The 18722-nt window shown below is 52.6% G+C and overlaps 1 protein-coding gene and 1 long non-coding RNA gene across 2 annotated transcripts; both read right to left on the minus strand.

The window, feature by feature from the left end:
• Positions 1-787: 787 nt before the first annotated feature.
• On the minus strand, positions 788-4977 carry LOC120841036. The gene is made up of 10 exons (XM_042289758.1): positions 4932-4977; positions 4583-4688; positions 4347-4436; positions 3894-4260; positions 3394-3558; positions 2883-3069; positions 1892-2131; positions 1643-1814; positions 1435-1580; positions 788-1363 (listed from the first exon to the last, which is right to left on the minus strand). Exons 1-10 carry the CDS (start codon positions 4963-4965, stop codon positions 1191-1193), a joined length of 1680 nt encoding a protein of 559 aa, XP_042145692.1. The 5' UTR covers positions 4966-4977; the 3' UTR covers positions 788-1190.
• A 10-nt stretch (positions 4978-4987) lies between these two features.
• Positions 4988-18420, minus strand: LOC120841012. Its single transcript, XR_005715675.3, has 3 exons — positions 18063-18420; positions 5225-5314; positions 4988-5039 (listed from the first exon to the last, which is right to left on the minus strand). It is a non-coding gene; the product is annotated as an uncharacterized LOC120841012 (long non-coding RNA).
• Between the last annotated feature and the right edge of the window lie 302 nt (positions 18421-18722).

Consider the following 18722-nt stretch of genomic DNA (forward strand, 5'->3'; position numbering starts at 1 on the left):
GGATCGCCGCCAACACCAGCGATTTTCTATCGATTCATGAAAGCAGTACTACCTAAAATCCCGCGGATCGGGGTATACCTCGATGACGCTATCAGCGGTACGACCGCAGCAGAACATGACTCAACTGGATACAGTTTTGATGCGACTTGCTCAGGCTGGACTTCAACTCAAGAGGTGCAAGTTACGTTTTGCAGTGGAACAAGTTGTATACCTCGGATACATCATCGATACTGCCGGGATACACCCGACAGAGGAGAAACTGAAAGCGACCAAAGAGATGCCCGAACCAACATGCCAAACAATGCTGCAGTCGTTTCTTCGTCTTCTAGCGTTTTTCGATCGGTTTTTGGCAAACAGGGCAACAATCACGAAAGACCTCTACATATTTCTAGAGAAAGACGTCCCCGGTGAATGGCAGGAAACAAATTGGCGAGCCTTTAGACAGTTAAAGTATGTTATTGCACAGCGTGCAGTTCTCGCACACTACGATAAAAACAAAAGCTTGAGCGTGTCATGTGACGCAACCCTCTACGGCATCGAGGCAGTATTAGCTCAGCTAGATTCAGATAGAAACAAAACACCGATCGTCTTTACATCAAGAATGCTCATTAAGGTCGAAAAGGATTTCTTCTAACTGGATTGTGAGGGGCTGGCTACTATCTTTGCCATACACCGTTTTCATCACTACGTCGCAAGGCGTCACGTGAAAAGAATTACTCCCAATTGGATCGTAAAAGGCTGGCTATTATATTCGCCATGGACCGTTTTCATCGCTAAGTTGCGGCGCATCACGTGACCATAACGACTGACCACCAACCACTGTTGGGCATCATAGGACAGGAGTCCCCAGTACCGACTGTGCTTTCACCAAGTAGGACATGCTGGTGTGTTAAGCTGGGAGCCTATGATTATAACCTAATCTCTAGACCAGGAAAGCGAAATTAAAACGCTGATGCTTTAGGCAGACTACCATTGCCCGAGACTGACAATGAGCAACATCCTTCAGGCAACGTACTGATGTTAGAAGCCCCGACGAAACCTCCCATGACTGAAAAGGAACTGGCCGACAACACAGCAGTGGATCCCATTCTTGCTGAGGTTTTCCGAACGGTCAAACACGGTGAAGTGAAAAAGCTGGAGCGTAGCGCAAGAAGCTGCATCAAGCAAGTGGAACCTTGGCCTACATCAGACTACCGAGTAAACCTAGAGCAGTGCTGTTGCACCAATGCCTGTTTATCTCCATGCTGATACGCACTAGAAAGAAATGGAGGTGCATCCTGGTTGCAGAGGGCAGCTGCAGCCTTGTAGGATGGCAGCGTTGAGCAGAGGTGCAGCACAACTGCCATGAGCTCCCCCACATACTCTGTAATGAGACATTCAAAGCAATTAAAAAATCTGCACCAGCCACGTACAAATATGAGCACGGGCATATACCATAGGTGCAGTCAGTCTTGCGCTTAGCAACAGTGGGTCCTTTCTTTGCTTTTGGATACTTGATGACCCACATCTTCTCTCCTTTCTTGGTCACCGCTTGGGGCCTTCCCGCATTTTCGTTGTAATGGAGGGCAGCGAGGTAGGTCCTGTACAAGATATGCATGACAAAAAAACACCTAAACAGGAAATAACCAAATTTCTTACACACCTGGCCTTCATGCTTCGGAAGCTGAAGTGGACCTGCTTCGGCGCAAACTGCAACAGAGTACTATGAAAGCACTCTGTTGCAAATGTCTGCGCCGATGTGGACAGTCGAGGAATGTCGCGAAGCAGGTGAGTGGAGAGCACGATCTCCTCCAGCTTCTGGTGCGCAGGGGACCCTACAACAAGAACGTGGGACATAGTGCAATGCAGAAAGCGTATTTCAAGCCTCACAAAAATAAAAATCTGTCCTTACCTTCTGCTAGCCACTTTTTCTCTAGCTCCTCATGCTCACACCCTGGGAAGAGAGGGTCAGCGTGGGTATGCACACCCACTACGTGTGCCACCAGAGACTTCCATTTTGGCAGGATGAGGTCCTGGTTGTCGACACTTGACCCAGCACACCAGTACAGATGGTTCACCACTGCCCTTGTCCAAGACCCGAGCTCCTCTAAATGCCGTGACTTGGCAGCTGCAGCCAGCTTTTTCTTGATGCCTGAAGTGAAATGTTGTAAACAAGGTAAACATGATGCATGCAGGGCACCTTTGGAAAGCCAACAGGCTCTTTTGAAACTCCAGTGCCAGCTGGAACCTGTCACGCATACTTCAATCTCTTTTTTACTAGCAGCAGCAACAAAGCGTGGCCAAAGCTGGCAGACCTTCTTTTTCTGGAAGCTGCCACAACGCCGTTCATATTTTTATGTCTAGATATACCAGGTCTTTCAGTGAAAGCTTTTAAAAATTACTGAAAATAGGTTATCTGAAAAGCAAAGAGGCAAAACAAAAACAAAGAATTTTGAAGGCTACCACCATGGTAGTAAGTAAAGTAAAAAGTAAAAAGAAGCAACCAGCTTCAAGATAGTCACCAACAAACTTTGCGCCGTAATGGGTATGGTAGGACAGGTGCGTATAGTGATATCAAATTTCGAAAATCATACCCATTACAGCGCAAAGTCTGTCGGTGAATATCTCTAAGCCAGTTGCTTCTTTTTACTTTTTGTAAATTGCTTTAGATGACCATGGTGGCAGCCTTCAAAACCCTAATTGCAACATGGCCCAAAAAATTGCTAATTAGAAATTTAAATAGCCCATTTTAGTTAGTTAGATAGCTCAATTTTATATCTTTTGCAACTCTTAACACTTCCCACGGCTGGGGAAGTTTACATTTTCCCAAAGGCTGCCTTCAGGACCACTGCCCAAGCTGGTGATAGTCTCATTGGGATAGATGGAACCTTTTTAAATCTTACCCTTCCCCACATGCCAGCAATCAAAAAGGTGGCAGATATCTGAGTGTTCTCGTCCCAGCCAAGCATTGAGCTGGGGATGCCGGTCGGTTACCAGGATTGCCACAATCAACGAGTGGGCCTCAAAAATGCTGAGGGACCTCTTGAGGCCTTCCAGCTCCATATGATAGCTGCCCCCAGTTTCATTGGACTAAAAGAAACAAACGAGGACAACATGAAGCAGCACAAACGAAACAAAATATGCCAGTTTGTACACCTCAATGTCTGAACATTGAGGTGCGTGTCTTTCCATTGCTGTGTCCAAGTCACAGTAAAGGGAAATGAGTGTAACTCACATCTCTCGATTTTGTAATTCACATTTCCACACTTTGTAATGATGATAACAAATTATTAAAAAAATTACAAGCTACATGGCCGAAAAAATGCTCAGCAGATATTTACCTAGTTGCAAGTATAACATTATATGCTTATGGCAGCATAGAATCTGGAGCACCTATAGAATTTGTGTACATACCTGGACGGTTTCAACGTGAATGACCTTGTTGTCATCGGCATCAAGCATCGTGTAGGAGCCATACTTGGCCGAGTGGCCAGGTGAGTCTGCTCTCCCGTCAGCGGCGATGGTGAGGTGCCTGCCTGCAGCAGCTGCGAACAACTCGTTCTGATGCTTGTTCCAGACCTGGTTACGAAAAATACAGGATAGGCAACTGGGCTTGAAACAGAGACCGAGTTTAAATTAGGTCACATTTTCTTTACAGAATCTACTATTATGTCTTAATGAATGTGTTTTAATGGTTCGAGGACCAAATTTGGCCTACAAGACCAACACACGAGCAGAAAGAAGGAATTTCAGCCATGGGTTACTCCTTTCCAAACCAGGAACGAAACCACTCGTTTCTGTAGTAAACAGTTTCTAGGCCCACTTTATTGTGGTCACGAGGAGCAAAGAGCACAGGGAAAACATGGGGGGGGGGGGGGGGGGGGTGTTTCTGTCAGTTTTTAACTTCAGAGTACCTTTTCGATTGAGGGCAGGAGAAAGGCCTTCTGGATGTTGAAGAAGGTGCCATAGGAGAAACAGACAATCCCCATGCTGGTGAGTGTTCTGAGTGTCTTCTTTACGCAGCTGCCACTGAACAGGATTGCCGCAGCCATTAGGATACTCCCCACCGGCTTCCGCTTGATGATGGGCTGGCTGCACCAGTCATTCACGTGTCCACTCCGACAAATTGAGTAGACTTGCAGGCTGCAGCCAACGACACTCTTGTCCACGTGGATCAGGGGAGCAGCACATACTTGGCACTTCCCCAGGAGAAGGTCAAGGCAAGACTCGAATACAATGAATTTCCTCTCCTTTACCAAAGATGGTGTTTCCCTCTCAAGCCTGCGACACAAAAACCAACATCATCTCAACAAACTGTCTAAGCATGATAGATGATCTCATAAATTCTTACACGACTGCATACGGACCTAACAGAGCTGTCCTCTGGTGGACAATACGTAGGGTCATCTCTTTCCAGTGGCTGCTTCCCTGATACACCCAGGTCTTCTGAATCAGAACTGCACAAAAGGGGGGTCACAAAGTGATGTCTGGGAGTTGCAGGGCCTCAGGGAACTCCTAAAACTAACACAGAAATAGGTGGAGAGGTTGTTGCCAGATGGCGTTCAGATGCTCTAGGCATTGTAGGCCCAAGACCTTTGCATACCTCTGTTCTGGATCACCACAGTTTGACGAGGAAGAGGTCTGCGGCATAATTCCAGAAAGCTCCGTCTGCACTTTCTTGTTCCTCGATGGTATACATGCTTGTGTACCTAGCAAAAAATCTAAGGCATTAGAAATGTGCTCCATTTAAATATAATGAATGGGTTTTTGACTTAAACTCTGTGTGCTAACTACACCAAGCTCTCTTTAACAAATACCAAACATCTGCACAGCTCAAACATCGAGATATGTCTGACACCACCTCCTTCTCAGTTTAACTCGCTCAAGTAGAATTCGAACAGAATTAAAATGATTCTCGTGTCAGTATATTTAGTTTACATGAATGACCGTACCTGCGTTTCTGCCGAAGCCTGTTGTCTGCGTCATCACGGACCGTGTCTCGTAATGTGACGATGCTGAAAACACAGGATGTCTAGCAGCAGTCATTGCTCTCAAGGCTGCTGTAAAGTAAACGAAAAGCAGAAATAGTCAATGATTGAGAAACAAAGGAACCTTTGTAGCAACAAAAGCGCTGTGTAGATGTCAAACGTGACAATCACTTTGCCAATATGAAGAGGCCTTTGACGGTTTTGCTCGATACAGGTGACGCAAAAGAGTATAGTCCCCCTTCGGTGTGCTTGCATACCTGTCTGGGTGCGGGCGTCGTCAGTCCATATCAGAGAGGTGGGGGAGGCCACAGGTGGACGCAGAATGGAAACCAACGCACCAAACGTACCTATGGACATATATCAATCAGCGTAAAGGTGCATGATTGAGCGACAAGAAAACTTTAGAAGCAACACAAGCACTGTGTACATGCGTCTGGTGGTTCTGCTTGAAGCAGGTGACACTACGAAGTATAGGTCCCGCTTGGAGCACCTGAGGGGGGATCGGTGGCCGAGTGGGCTAGCGCACACCAGCTCAGAGCACGTGGAGCGAAAGCTCGCGCTGCAGAACCCAAGATGCTGGGTTTTATCCCCACCCCTGCCTGTTTTGATCTGAATGAGCATCGTACCAGCGTGCGGTCGTGCATCACTACTGCGTGATGTTCGTTAAGGACCCCAGGCAAGTGGCTGTACTGCACTGGGTAAATTTCTCATCTACAGCTGGGAGACAAGTCGCCCGTTGAGGTAGACCAAGTTCTAGACTTTATAAACATACACACAACCCAATTTTTTTTTTCTTGAAGCACCTGCATACCTGTCGGGGTGCAGGCTCCATTCGTCAGCGTCAAAGCAGTGGGTGAGGCCGCTGGTAGAGCCAGCCTGGAACCCAACGCTCGAGGGGCGCCTATGAACAGACATGAATCAGCATAGAAGTGCATGATCGAGACACAAAAAACCTTAGAGCAACATTAGCACAGTGTGGATGCGTCTGGCAGTTCCGCTTGAAGCAGGTGACACCACGCAGTATAGGTCCCATCGGAGTGCCTTCATACCTGTCGGGGTGCGGGCTCCATCTGTTCGTGTCGGAGCGGTCGGCGAGGCCGCAGGTGGGCAACCCAACGCTCCAGGGGCGCCTATGAACAGACATGAATCAGCATAGAAGTGCATGATCGAGACACAAAAAACCTTAGAGCAACATTAGCACTGTGTGGATGCGTCTGGCAGTTCCGCTTGAAGCAGGTGACACCACGCAGTATAGGTCCCATCGGAGTGCCTTCATACCTGTCGGGGTGCAGGCTCCATTCGTCCGCGTCAAAGCAGTGGGTGAGGCCGCTGGTAGAGGCAGCCTGGAACCCAACGCTCCAGGGGCGCCTATGAACAGACATGAATCAGCATAGAAGTGCATGATCGAGACACAAAAAACCTTAGAGCAACATTAGCACTGTGTAGATGCGTCTGGCAGTTCCGCTTGAAGCAGGTGACACCACGCAGTATAGGTCCCATCGGAGTGCCTTCATACCTGTCGGGGTGCGGGCTCCATCTGTTCGTGTCGGAGCGGTCGGCGAGGCCGCAGGTGGGCAACCCAACGCTCCAGGGGCGCCTATGAACAGACATGAATCAGCATAGAAGTGCATGATCGAGACACAAAAAACCTTAGAGCAACATTAGCACAGTGTGGATGCGTCTGGCAGTTCCGCTTGAAGCAGGTGACACCACGCAGTATAGGTCCCATCGGAGTGCCTTCATACCTGTCGGGGTGCGGGCTCCATCTGTTCGTGTCGGAGCGGTCGGCGAGGCCGCAGGTGGGCAACCCAACGCTCCAGGGGCGCCTATGAACAGACATGAATCAGCATAGAAGTGCATGATCGAGACACAAAAAACCTTAGAGCAACATTAGCACTGTGTGGATGCGTCTGGCAGTTCCGCTTGAAGCAGGTGACACCACGCAGTATAGGTCCCATCGGAGTGCCTTCATACCTGTCGGGGTGCAGGCTCCATTCGTCCGCGTCAAAGCAGTGGGTGAGGCCGCTGGTAGAGGCAGCCTGGAACCCAACGCTCCAGGGGCGCCTATGAACAGACATGAATCAGCATAGAAGTGCATGATCGAGACACAAAAAACCTTAGAGCAACATTAGCACTGTGTAGATGCGTCTGGCAGTTCCGCTTGAAGCAGGTGACACCACGCAGTATAGGTCCCATCGGAGTGCCTGCATACCTGTCGGGGTGCAGGCTCCATTCGTCCGCGTCAAAGCAGTGGGTGAGGCCGCTGGTAGAGGCAGCCTGGAACCCAACGCTCGAGGGGCGCCTATGAACAGACATGAATCAGCATAGAAGTGCATGATCGAGACACAAAAAACCTTAGAGCAACATTAGCACTGTGTGGATGCGTCTGGCAGTTCCGCTTGAAGCAGGTGACACCACGCAGTATAGGTCCCATCGGAGTGCCTTCATACCTGTCGGGGTGCGGGCTCCATCTGTTCGTGTCGGAGCAGTCGGCGAGGCCGCAGGTGGGCCACCCAACGCTCCAGGGGCGCCTATGAACAGACATGAATCAGCATAGAAGTGCCTGATCGAGACACAAAAAACCTTAGAGCAACATTAGCACTGTGTGGATGCGTCTGGCAGTTCCGCTTGAAGCAGGTGACACCACGCAGTATAGGTCCCATCGGAGTGCCTTCATACCTGTCGGGGTGCAGGCTCCATTCGTCCGCGTCAAAGCAGTGGGTGAGGCCGCTGGTCGAGGCAGCCTGGAACCCAACGCTCCAGGGGCGCCTATGAACAGACATGAATCAGCATAGAAGTGCATGATCGAGACACAAAAAACCTTAGAGCAACATTAGCACTGTGTGGATGCGTCTGGCAGTTCCGCTTGAAGCAGGTGACACCACGCAGTATAGGTCCCATCGGAGTGCCTGCATACCTGTCGGGGTGCAGGCTCCATTCGTCCGCGTCAAAGCAGTGGGTGAGGCCGCTGGTCGAGGCAGCCTGGAACCCAACGCTCCAGGGGCGCCTATGAACAGACATGAATCAGCATAGAAGTGCATGATCGAGACACAAAAAACCTTAGAGCAACATTAGCACTGTGTGGATGCGTCTGGCAGTTCCGCTTGAAGCAGGTGACACCACGCAGTATAGGTCCCATCGGAGTGCCTTCATACCTGTCGGGGTGCAGGCTCCATTCGTCCGCGTCAAAGCAGTGGGTGAGGCCGCTGGTAGAGGCAGCCTGGAACCCAACGCTCGAGGGGCGCCTATGAACAGACATGAATCAGCATAGAAGTGCATGATCGAGACACAAAAAACCTTAGAGCAACATTAGCACTGTGTGGATGCGTCTGGCAGTTCCGCTTGAAGCAGGTGACACCACGCAGTATAGGTCCCATCGGAGTGCCTTCATACCTGTTGGGGTGCGGGCTCCATCTGTTCGTGTCGGAGCAGTCGGCGAGGCCGCAGGTGGGCAACCCAACGCTCCAGGGGTGCCTATGAACAGACATGAATCAGCATAGAAGTGCCTGATCGAGACACAAAAAACCTTAGAGCAACATTAGCACTGTGTGGATGCGTCTGGCAGTTCCGCTTGAAGCAGGTGACACCACGCAGTATAGGTCCCATCGGAGTGCCTTCATACCTGTTGGGGTGCGGGCTCCATCTGTTCGTGTCGGAGCAGTCGGCGAGGCCGCAGGTGGGCCACCCAACGCTCCAGGGGCGCCTATGAACAGACATGAATCAGCATAGAAGTGCCTGATCGAGACACAAAAAACCTTAGAGCAACATTAGCACTGTGTGGATGCGTCTGGCAGTTCCGCTTGAAGCAGGTGACACCACGCAGTATAGGTCCCATCGGAGTGCCTTCATACCTGTCGGGGTGCGGGCTCCATCTGTACGTGTCGGAGCAGTCGGCGAGGCCGCAGGTGGGCCACCCAACGCTCCAGGGGCGCCTATGAACAGACATGAATCAGCATAGAAGTGCCTGATCGAGACACAAAAAACCTTAGAGCAACATTAGCACTGTGTGGATGCGTCTGGCAGTTCCGCTTGAAGCAGGTGACACCACGCAGTATAGGTCCCATCGGAGTGCCTTCATACCTGTTGGGGTGCGGGCTCCATCTGTTCGTGTCGGAGCGGTCGGCGAGGCCGCAGGTGGGCAACCCAACGCTCCAGGGGTGCCTATGAACAGACATGAATCAGCATAGAAGTGCATGATCTAGACACAAAAAACCTTAGAGCAACATTAGCACTGTGTGGATGCGTCTGGCAGTTCCGCTTGAAGCAGGTGACACCACGCAGTATAGGTCCCATCGGAGTGCCTTCATACCTGTCGGGGTGCAGGCTCCATTCGTCCGCGTCAAAGCAGTGGGTGAGGCCGCTGGTCGAGGCAGCCTGGAACCCAACGCTCCAGGGGCGCCTATGAACAGACATGAATCAGCATAGAAGTGCATGATCGAGACACAAAAAACCTTAGAGCAACATTAGCACTGTGTGGATGCGTCTGGCAGTTCCGCTTGAAGCAGGTGACACCACGCAGTATAGGTCCCATCGGAGTGCCTTCATACCTGTCGGGGTGCAGGCTCCATTCGTCCGCGTCAAAGCAGTGGGTGAGGCCGCTGGTAGAGGCAGCCTGGAACCCAACGCTCCAGGGGCGCCTATGAACAGACATGAATCAGCATAGAAGTGCCTGATCGAGACACAAAAAACCTTAGAGCAACATTAGCACTGTGTGGATGCGTCTGGCAGTTCCGCTTGAAGCAGGTGACACCACGCAGTATAGGTCCCATCGGAGTGCCTTCATACCTGTTGGGGTGCGGGCTCCATCTGTTCGTGTCGGAGCAGTCGGCGAGGCCGCAGGTGGGCCACCCAACGCTCCAGGGGCGCCTATGAACAGACATGAATCAGCATAGAAGTGCCTGATCGAGACACAAAAAACCTTAGAGCAACATTAGCACTGTGTGGATGCGTCTGGCAGTTCCGCTTGAAGCAGGTGACACCACGCAGTATAGGTCCCATCGGAGTGCCTTCATACCTGTCGGGGTGCAGGCTCCATTCGTCCGCGTCAAAGCAGTGGGTGAGGCCGCTGGTAGAGGCAGCCTGGAACCCAACGCTCGAGGGGCGCCTATGAACAGACATGAATCAGCATAGAAGTGCATGATCGAGACACAAAAAACCTTAGAGCAACATTAGCACTGTGTGGATGCGTCTGGCAGTTCCGCTTGAAGCAGGTGACACCACGCAGTATAGGTCCCATCGGAGTGCCTTCATACCTGTCGGGGTGCGGGCTCCATCTGTTCGTGTCGGAGCAGTCGGCGAGGCCGCAGGTGGGCCACCCAACGCTCCAGGGGCGCCTATGAACAGACATGAATCAGCATAGAAGTGCCTGATCGAGACACAAAAAACCTTAGAGCAACATTAGCACTGTGTGGATGCGTCTGGCAGTTCCGCTTGAAGCAGGTGACACCACGCAGTATAGGTCCCATCGGAGTGCCTTCATACCTGTCGGGGTGCAGGCTCCATTCGTCCGCGTCAAAGCAGTGGGTGAGGCCGCTGGTAGAGGCAGCCTGGAACCCAACGCTCCAGGGGCGCCTATGAACAGACATGAATCAGCATAGAAGTGCATGATCGAGACACAAAAAACCTTAGAGCAACATTAGCACTGTGTAGATGCGTCTGGCAGTTCCGCTTGAAGCAGGTGACACCACGCAGTATAGGTCCCATCGGAGTGCCTGCATACCTGTCGGGGTGCAGGCTCCATTCGTCCGCGTCAAAGCAGTGGGTGAGGCCGCTGGTAGAGGCAGCCTGGAACCCAACGCTCGAGGGGCGCCTATGAACAGACATGAATCAGCATAGAAGTGCATGATCGAGACACAAAAAACCTTAGAGCAACATTAGCACTGTGTGGATGCGTCTGGCAGTTCCGCTTGAAGCAGGTGACACCACGCAGTATAGGTCCCATCGGAGTGCCTTCATACCTGTCGGGGTGCGGGCTCCATCTGTTCGTGTCGGAGCAGTCGGCGAGGCCGCAGGTGGGCAACCCAACGCTCCAGGGGCGCCTATGAACAGACATGAATCAGCATAGAAGTGCCTGATCGAGACACAAAAAACCTTAGAGCAACATTAGCACTGTGTGGATGCGTCTGGCAGTTCCGCTTGAAGCAGGTGACACCACGCAGGATAGGTCCCATCGGAGTGCCTGCATACCTGTCGGGGTGCAGGCTCCATTCGTCCGCGTCAAAGCAGTGGGTGAGGCCGCTGGTAGAGGCAGCCTGGAACCCAACGCTCCAGGGGCGCCTATGAACAGACATGAATCAGCATAGAAGTGCATGATCGAGACACAAAAAACCTTAGAGCAACATTAGCACTGTGTGGATGCGTCTGGCAGTTCCGCTTGAAGCAGGTGACACCACGCAGTATAGGTCCCATCGGAGTGCCTTCATACCTGTTGGGGTGCGGGCTCCATCTGTTCGTGTCGGAGCAGTCGGCGAGGCCGCAGGTGGGCAACCCAACGCTCCAGGGGCGCCTATGAACAGACATGAATCAGCATAGAAGTGCCTGATCGAGACACAAAAAACCTTAGAGCAACATTAGCACTGTGTGGATGCGTCTGGCAGTTCCGCTTGAAGCAGGTGACACCACGCAGGATAGGTCCCATCGGAGTGCCTGCATACCTGTCGGGGTGCAGGCTCCATTCGTCCGCGTCAAAGCAGTGGGTGAGGCCGCTGGTAGAGGCAGCCTGGAACCCAACGCTCCAGGGGCGCCTATGAACAGACATGAATCAGCATAGAAGTGCATGATCGAGACACAAAAAACCTTAGAGCAACATTAGCACTGTGTGGATGCGTCTGGCAGTTCCGCTTGAAGCAGGTGACACCACGCAGGATAGGTCCCATCGGAGTGCCTGCATACCTGTCGGGGTGCAGGCTCCATTCGTCCGCGTCAAAGCAGTGGGTGAGGCCGCTGGTAGAGGCAGCCTGGAACCCAACGCTCGAGGGGCGCCTATGAACAGACATGAATCAGCATAGAAGTGCATGATCGAGACACAAAAAACCTTAGAGCAACATTAGCACTGTGTAGATGCGTCTGGCAGTTCCGCTTGAAGCAGGTGACACCACGCAGTATAGGTCCTATCGGAGTGCCTGCATACCTGTCGGGGTGCAGGCTCCATTCGTCCGCGTCAAAGCAGTGGGTGAGGCCGCTGGTAGAGGCAGCCTGGAACCCAACGCTCGAGGGGCGCCTATGAACAGACATGAATCAGCATAGAAGTGCATGATCGAGACACAAAAAACCTTAGAGCAACATTAGCACTGTGTGGATGCGTCTGGCAGTTCCGCTTGAAGCAGGTGACACCACGCAGTATAGGTCCTATCGGAGTGCCTGCATACCTGTCGGGGTGCAGGCTCCATCTGTTCGTGTCGGAGCGGTCGGCGAGGCCGCAGATGGGCAACCCAACGCTCCAGGGGTGCCTATGAACAGACATGAATCAGCATAGAAGTGCATGATCGAGACACAAAAAACCTTAGAGCAACATTAGCACTGTGTGGATGCGTCTGGCAGTTCCGCTTGAAGCAGGTGACACCACGCAGTATAGGTCCCATCGGAGTGCCTTCATACCTGTTGGGGTGCGGGCTCCATCTGTTCGTGTCAGAGCGGTCGGCGAGGCCGCAGGTGGGCAACCCAACGCTCCAGGGGTGCCTATGAACAGACATGAATCAGCATAGAAGTGCATGATCGAGACACAAAAAACCTTAGAGCAACATTAGCACTCTGTGGATGCGTCTGGCAGTTCCGCTTGAAGCAGGTGACACCACGCAGTATAGGTCCCATCGGAGTGCCTGCATACCTGTCGGGGTGCAGGCTCCATTCGTCCGCGTCAAAGCAGTGGGTGAGGCCGCTGGTAGAGGCAGCCTGGAACCCAACGCTCGAGGGGCGCCTATGAACAGACATGAATCAGCATAGAAGTGCATGATCGAGACACAAAAAACCTTAGAGCAACATTAGCACTGTGTAGATGCGTCTGGCAGTTCCGCTTGAAGCAGGTGACACCACGCAGTATAGGTCCTATCGGAGTGCCTGCATACCTGTCGGGGTGCAGGCTCCATTCGTCCGCGTCAAAGCAGTGGGTGAGGCCGCTGGTAGAGGCAGCCTGGAACCCAACGCTCGAGGGGCGCCTATGAACAGACATGAATCAGCATAGAAGTGCATGATCGAGACACAAAAAACCTTAGAGCAACATTAGCACTGTGTGGATGCGTCTGGCAGTTCCGCTTGAAGCAGGTGACACCACGCAGTATAGGTCCCATCGGAGTGCCTTCATACCTGTTGGGGTGCGGGCTCCATCTGTTCGTGTCGGAGCGGTCGGCGAGGCCGCAGATGGGCAACCCAACGCTCCAGGGGTGCCTATGAACAGACATGAATCAGCATAGAAGTGCATGATCGAGACACAAAAAACCTTAGAGCAACATTAGCACTGTGTGGATGCGTCTGGCAGTTCCGCTTGAAGCAGGTGACACCACGCAGTATAGGTCCCATCGGAGTGCCTTCATACCTGTTGGGGTGCGGGCTCCATCTGTTCGTGTCGGAGCGGTCGGCGAGGCCGCAGGTGGGCAACCCAACGCTCCAGGGGTGCCTATGAACAGACATGAATCAGCATAGAAGTGCATGATCTAGACACAAAAAACCTTAGAGCAACATTAGCACTGTGTGGATGCGTCTGGCAGTTCCGCTTGAAGCAGGTGACACCACGCAGTATAGGTCCCATCGGAGTGCCTTCATACCTGTTGGGGTGCGGGCTCCATCTGTTCGTGTCGGAGCGGTCGGCGAGGCCGCAGGTGGGCAACCCAACGCTCCAGGGGTGCCTATGAACAGACATGAATCAGCATAGAAGTGCATGATCGAGACACAAAAAACCTTAGAGCAACATTAGCACTGTGTGGATGCGTCTGGCAGTTCCGCTTGAAGCAGGTGACACCACGCAGTATAGGTCCCATCGGAGTGCCTTCATACCTGTTGGGGTGCGGGCTCCATCTGTTCGTGTCGGAGCGGTCGGCGAGGCCGCAGGTGGGCAACCCAACGCTCCAGGGGTGCCTATGAACAGACATGAATCAGCATAGAAGTGCATGATCTAGACACAAAAAACCTTAGAGCAACATTAGCACTGTGTGGATGCGTCTGGCAGTTCCGCTTGAAGCAGGTGACACCACGCAGTATAGGTCCCATCGGAGTGCCTTCATACCTGTTGGGGTGCGGGCTCCATCTGTTCGTGTCGGAGCGGTCGGCGAGGCCGCAGGTGGGCAACCCAACGCTCCAGGGGTGCCTATGAACAGACATGAATCAGCATAGAAGTGCATGATCGAGACACAAAAAACCTTAGAGCAACATTAGCACTGTGTGGATGCGTCTGGCAGTTCCGCTTGAAGCAGGTGACACCACGCAGTATAGGTCCCATCGGAGTGCCTTCATACCTGTTGGGGTGCGGGCTCCATCTGTTCGTGTCGGAGCGGTCGGCGAGGCCGCAGGTGGGCAACCCAACGCTCCAGGGGTGCCTATGAACAGACATGAATCAGCATAGAAGTGCATGATCTAGACACAAAAAACCTTAGAGCAACATTAGCACTGTGTGGATGCGTCTGGCAGTTCCGCTTGAAGCAGGTGACACCACGCAGTATAGGTCCCATCGGAGTGCCTTCATACCTGTTGGGGTGCGGGCTCCATCTGTTCGTGTCGGAGCGGTCGGCGAGGCCGCAGATGGGCAACCCAACGCTCCAGGGGTGCCTATGAACAGACATGAATCAGCATAGAAGTGCATGATCGAGACACAAAAAACCTTAGAGCAACATTAGCACTGTGTGGATGCGTCTGGCAGTTCCGCTTGAAGCAGGTGACACCACGCAGTATAGGTCCCATCGGAGTGCCTTCATACCTGTTGGGGTGCGGGCTCCATCTGTTCGTGTCGGAGCGGTCGGCGAGGCCGCAGGTGGGCAACCCAACGCTCCAGGGGTGCCTATGAACAGACATGAATCAGCATAGAAGTGCATGATCTAGACACAAAAAACCTTAGAGCAACATTAGCACTGTGTGGATGCGTCTGGCAGTTCCGCTTGAAGCAGGTGACACCACGCAGTATAGGTCCCATCGGAGTGCCTTCATACCTGTTGGGGTGCGGGCTCCATCTGTTCGTGTCGGAGCGGTCGGCGAGGCCGCAGGTGGGCAACCCAACGCTCCAGGGGTGCCTATGAACAGACATGAATCAGCATAGAAGTGCATGATCGAGACACAAAAAACCTTAGAGCAACATTAGCACTGTGTGGATGCGTCTGGCAGTTCCGCTTGAAGCAGGTGACACCACGCAGTATAGGTCCCATCGGAGTGCCTTCATACCTGTTGGGGTGCGGGCTCCATCTGTTCGTGTCGGAGCGGTCGGCGAGGCCGCAGGTGGGCAACCCAACGCTCCAGGGGTGCCTATGAACAGACATGAATCAGCATAGAAGTGCATGATCTAGACACAAAAAACCTTAGAGCAACATTAGCACTGTGTGGATGCGTCTGGCAGTTCCGCTTGAAGCAGGTGACACCACGCAGTATAGGTCCCATCGGAGTGCCTTCATACCTGTTGGGGTGCGGGCTCCATCTGTTCGTGTCGGAGCGGTCGGCGAGGCCGCAGGTGGGCAACCCAACGCTCCAGGGGCGCCTATGAACAGACATGAATCAGCATAGAAGTGCATGATCGAGACACAAAAAACCTTAGAGCAACATTAGCACTGTGTGGATGCGTCTGGCAGTTCCGCTTGAAGCAGGTGACACCACGCAGTATAGGTCCCATCGGAGTGCCTTCATACCTGTTGGGGTGCGGGCTCCATCTGTTCGTGTCGGAGCGGTCGGCGAGGCCGCAGGTGGGCAACCCAACGCTCGAGGGGTGCCTATGAACAGACATGAATCAGCATAGAAGTGCATGATCGAGACACAAAAAACCTTAGAGCAACATTAGCACTGTGTGGATGTGTCTGGCAGTTCCGCTTGAAGCAGGTGACACCACGCAGTATAGGTCCCATCGGAGTGCCTTCATACCTGTCAAGGTGCGGGCTCCAACTGTTCGTGTCGGAGCGGTCGGCGAGGCCGCAGGTGGGCAACCCAACGCTCCAGGGGCGCCTATGAACAGACATGAATCAGCATAGAAGTGCATGATCGAGACACAAAAAGCCTTAGAGCAACATTAGCACTGTGTGGATGCGTCTGGCAGTTCCGCTTGAAGCAGGTGACACCACGCAGTATAGGTCCCATTGGAGTGCCTGCATACCTGTAAAGGTGCTGGCACTGTCTGTCCGCGTTATTGCAGTGGGGGAGGCCGCAGGTGCAACCAGCCGACATGCCAACACACTTGGAGTCACTGGAGAGATGCAAGAGAGAAGACGGAAGAATGTTAAGGGGGTGTTATTGCTTTTGGCCCAGGAGTATGGGCCCACTGGTGCAGCACTCACAGCCCACACATTGTTACGTTAAAAGACATTCAAGTTACGTCAATAACCTTACCTGTTCTAACGGCTGTTTCTTCTAGCTCGTTTGTAGGCTCCCAACATGTGTCTGCACCTCCGACCAGGAAGTTGGTGGAATCACGCAGAGGTGCCTGATGCTCAGGGGAAAATAGCATATGATTTACTGGCCATTAAGAAAAATAAAGTGCATGGAAATTTAGAGAGGTGGATGGTTGTCGTTGCAGATACGCTCTACACTGTAGGTAGGAAATCCAGCCAGTGCAGTACTACCGCTACCCCGGGGTTTTGAAGGGACGTCACATACTACTGATATACTACCGCATGCCAGCACAATGTTTATCCAAGTTAAGACTGGTAAGGTAGGGGTCGAACCCTAGATCCTTGAATTGCTGCAGTGCGTGCGTTCGATCCGGCGCTCTAACCCACCTTGCCAAAGCTCTTCGATGATGAGCGGAACGGCTTGAAAAAGAAAGCACGATCGGCCACGGCTGAACCGCATGAAAGCGATTTGGCGAGCGATGAGCTAGGCTATCGCTGGTCGCTGTCGCCTGTCGCAGTGTTCGGTTCTAAATTCCCTGAACACTTTGGTCATCGCCTGGAGGTCGCTGCGTGCGATTTGCCTCGGCGAGTGACAAACTGAGCAACAGGTCTCCTGGAAAATCGCTCACATGCTGGATGAAACAGACAAGCATAAACCGCATGAAAGCGACTTGGCAAGTGACGAGACAAGCAACGGCGACCCGCTTCGCTGTTGCTCGGTCGGTTGCGCGAGGAGGCAAACCGCATGAAAGCGACGGGGGCAAGTGGCCAGGACGGTGAGCGACGTTTTCTAGAAGAGTAAAGCTATACGCACTATGTCGTGCACCTCGATCGGAAATGGCTATAAACACTATACGCAGAGAGCTGATGCCATCATGTCATTTGGGTCACCCTTTTCGGACGGCGTGTGTTTAACCGAACCTTACCCCCCTTGCCTGCGTTCAAGCCGCTTCGCGGCGACACTGTGCGGCTGCTAATTGCAAACCTTAACCTGTACACGCCGCTTCGCGGCGTCCAGCCGGCAACCCAAGCCCCGCTGTCCCCTCCTGCACCTCCGGAAAGCGAGTCCCATACCATTCAGTTCTGCAAAATTTCGTAAATATCAATCCTTATCTTTTTTTTTTTTTTTCAGTGTTATTTGTAGTAAAGAAATGTCTTAAACATCGTAAATGCCCTACAAAAAAAAATAGTGATAAAAAAAAAAAAAAAACTAAGGAAACGTCGCCCTCATTGGGGATCGAACCGCGGACCGCTGCGTATAAAGCAGACACCTTACTATCATGCTACGCCACCTCTTTGGAAACTCGCCGCTGATACGAGCTTCGCGTAGTGCGTAGGGCCATTTCCAGTCAAGGTGCACGACGTAGTGCGTATAGCTTTACTCTTTCCAGTAATCTAAGAACCGAGCGATGCGACTGGCGACAGTGAGAAATCTCCGTCGCTCGTCGCAGACTCTCGACTCCGTCGCTCGTCGCAGACTCTCGACGCCGTCGCTCGTCTCGTCACTCGCTAAATCGCTTACATGCGGTTCGGCTTTCATTGCAGAACTCGGAAATACTCGACAGACAACATGCTCCCTTACCACTCTGCGTCGCTTGTCAAGGGGTTCGCTGCGCTCGCCAGATCTCCGCTTCTTTGAAAATAAACGGGGCAAAACTCCTGGTTTGAGTTGTACGTTCCTCACCGGGAAGCCCAAGGACTCCATCACCCTGGGGCTTCGCACGTAGTCCTCATCACGAAAGTGATAGGAACACAAGCGATCACTCGTAGTTGGAAGCCACGCCGGGGAGGACGGTCGTGCGAGCCGGATCCAAAGCGCACGAAGTTGTTCGTCCTTTGGGAACTGGTGAATAGGTTTTCCGCACCGAATCAGGAGGTTGCCGCAGTCCTCTACCGCACAGTGCCGCACCATCTCGGCATTAGAACGCGACAGGATGATCTAAGCGTTCCAGAGACCGAGGTACGCAAGCGATCGGGCCACCACAACTCAATGCAACGAGTCCACCGTCGCCATCGTCGGGAAAATGGCGAAGGGGTGAAGGCAGAGCCAGCAGAGCAGGCAGCGAAGGCTTGATAATTGCGTTCAGAACTAGAGAAGAGGCGTAGTGAGCCGTACTTCCGCAGAGCGGCGCTGCTCCGTTCTTCCAGGAGACAACCCGTGAGACGACCTAGGTCACTTCCCGGCAATGTACCTAGACGGACATTCCAAACGAGGCGTTCGCGACAAACACCAGGTGCTGTT

This window comes from Ixodes scapularis, unplaced genomic scaffold (genome assembly GCF_016920785.2).
Source record: "Ixodes scapularis isolate PalLabHiFi unplaced genomic scaffold, ASM1692078v2 PGA_scaffold13__105_contigs__length_92229423, whole genome shotgun sequence".
Classification (NCBI taxonomy): Eukaryota; Metazoa; Arthropoda; class Arachnida; order Ixodida; family Ixodidae; genus Ixodes; species Ixodes scapularis.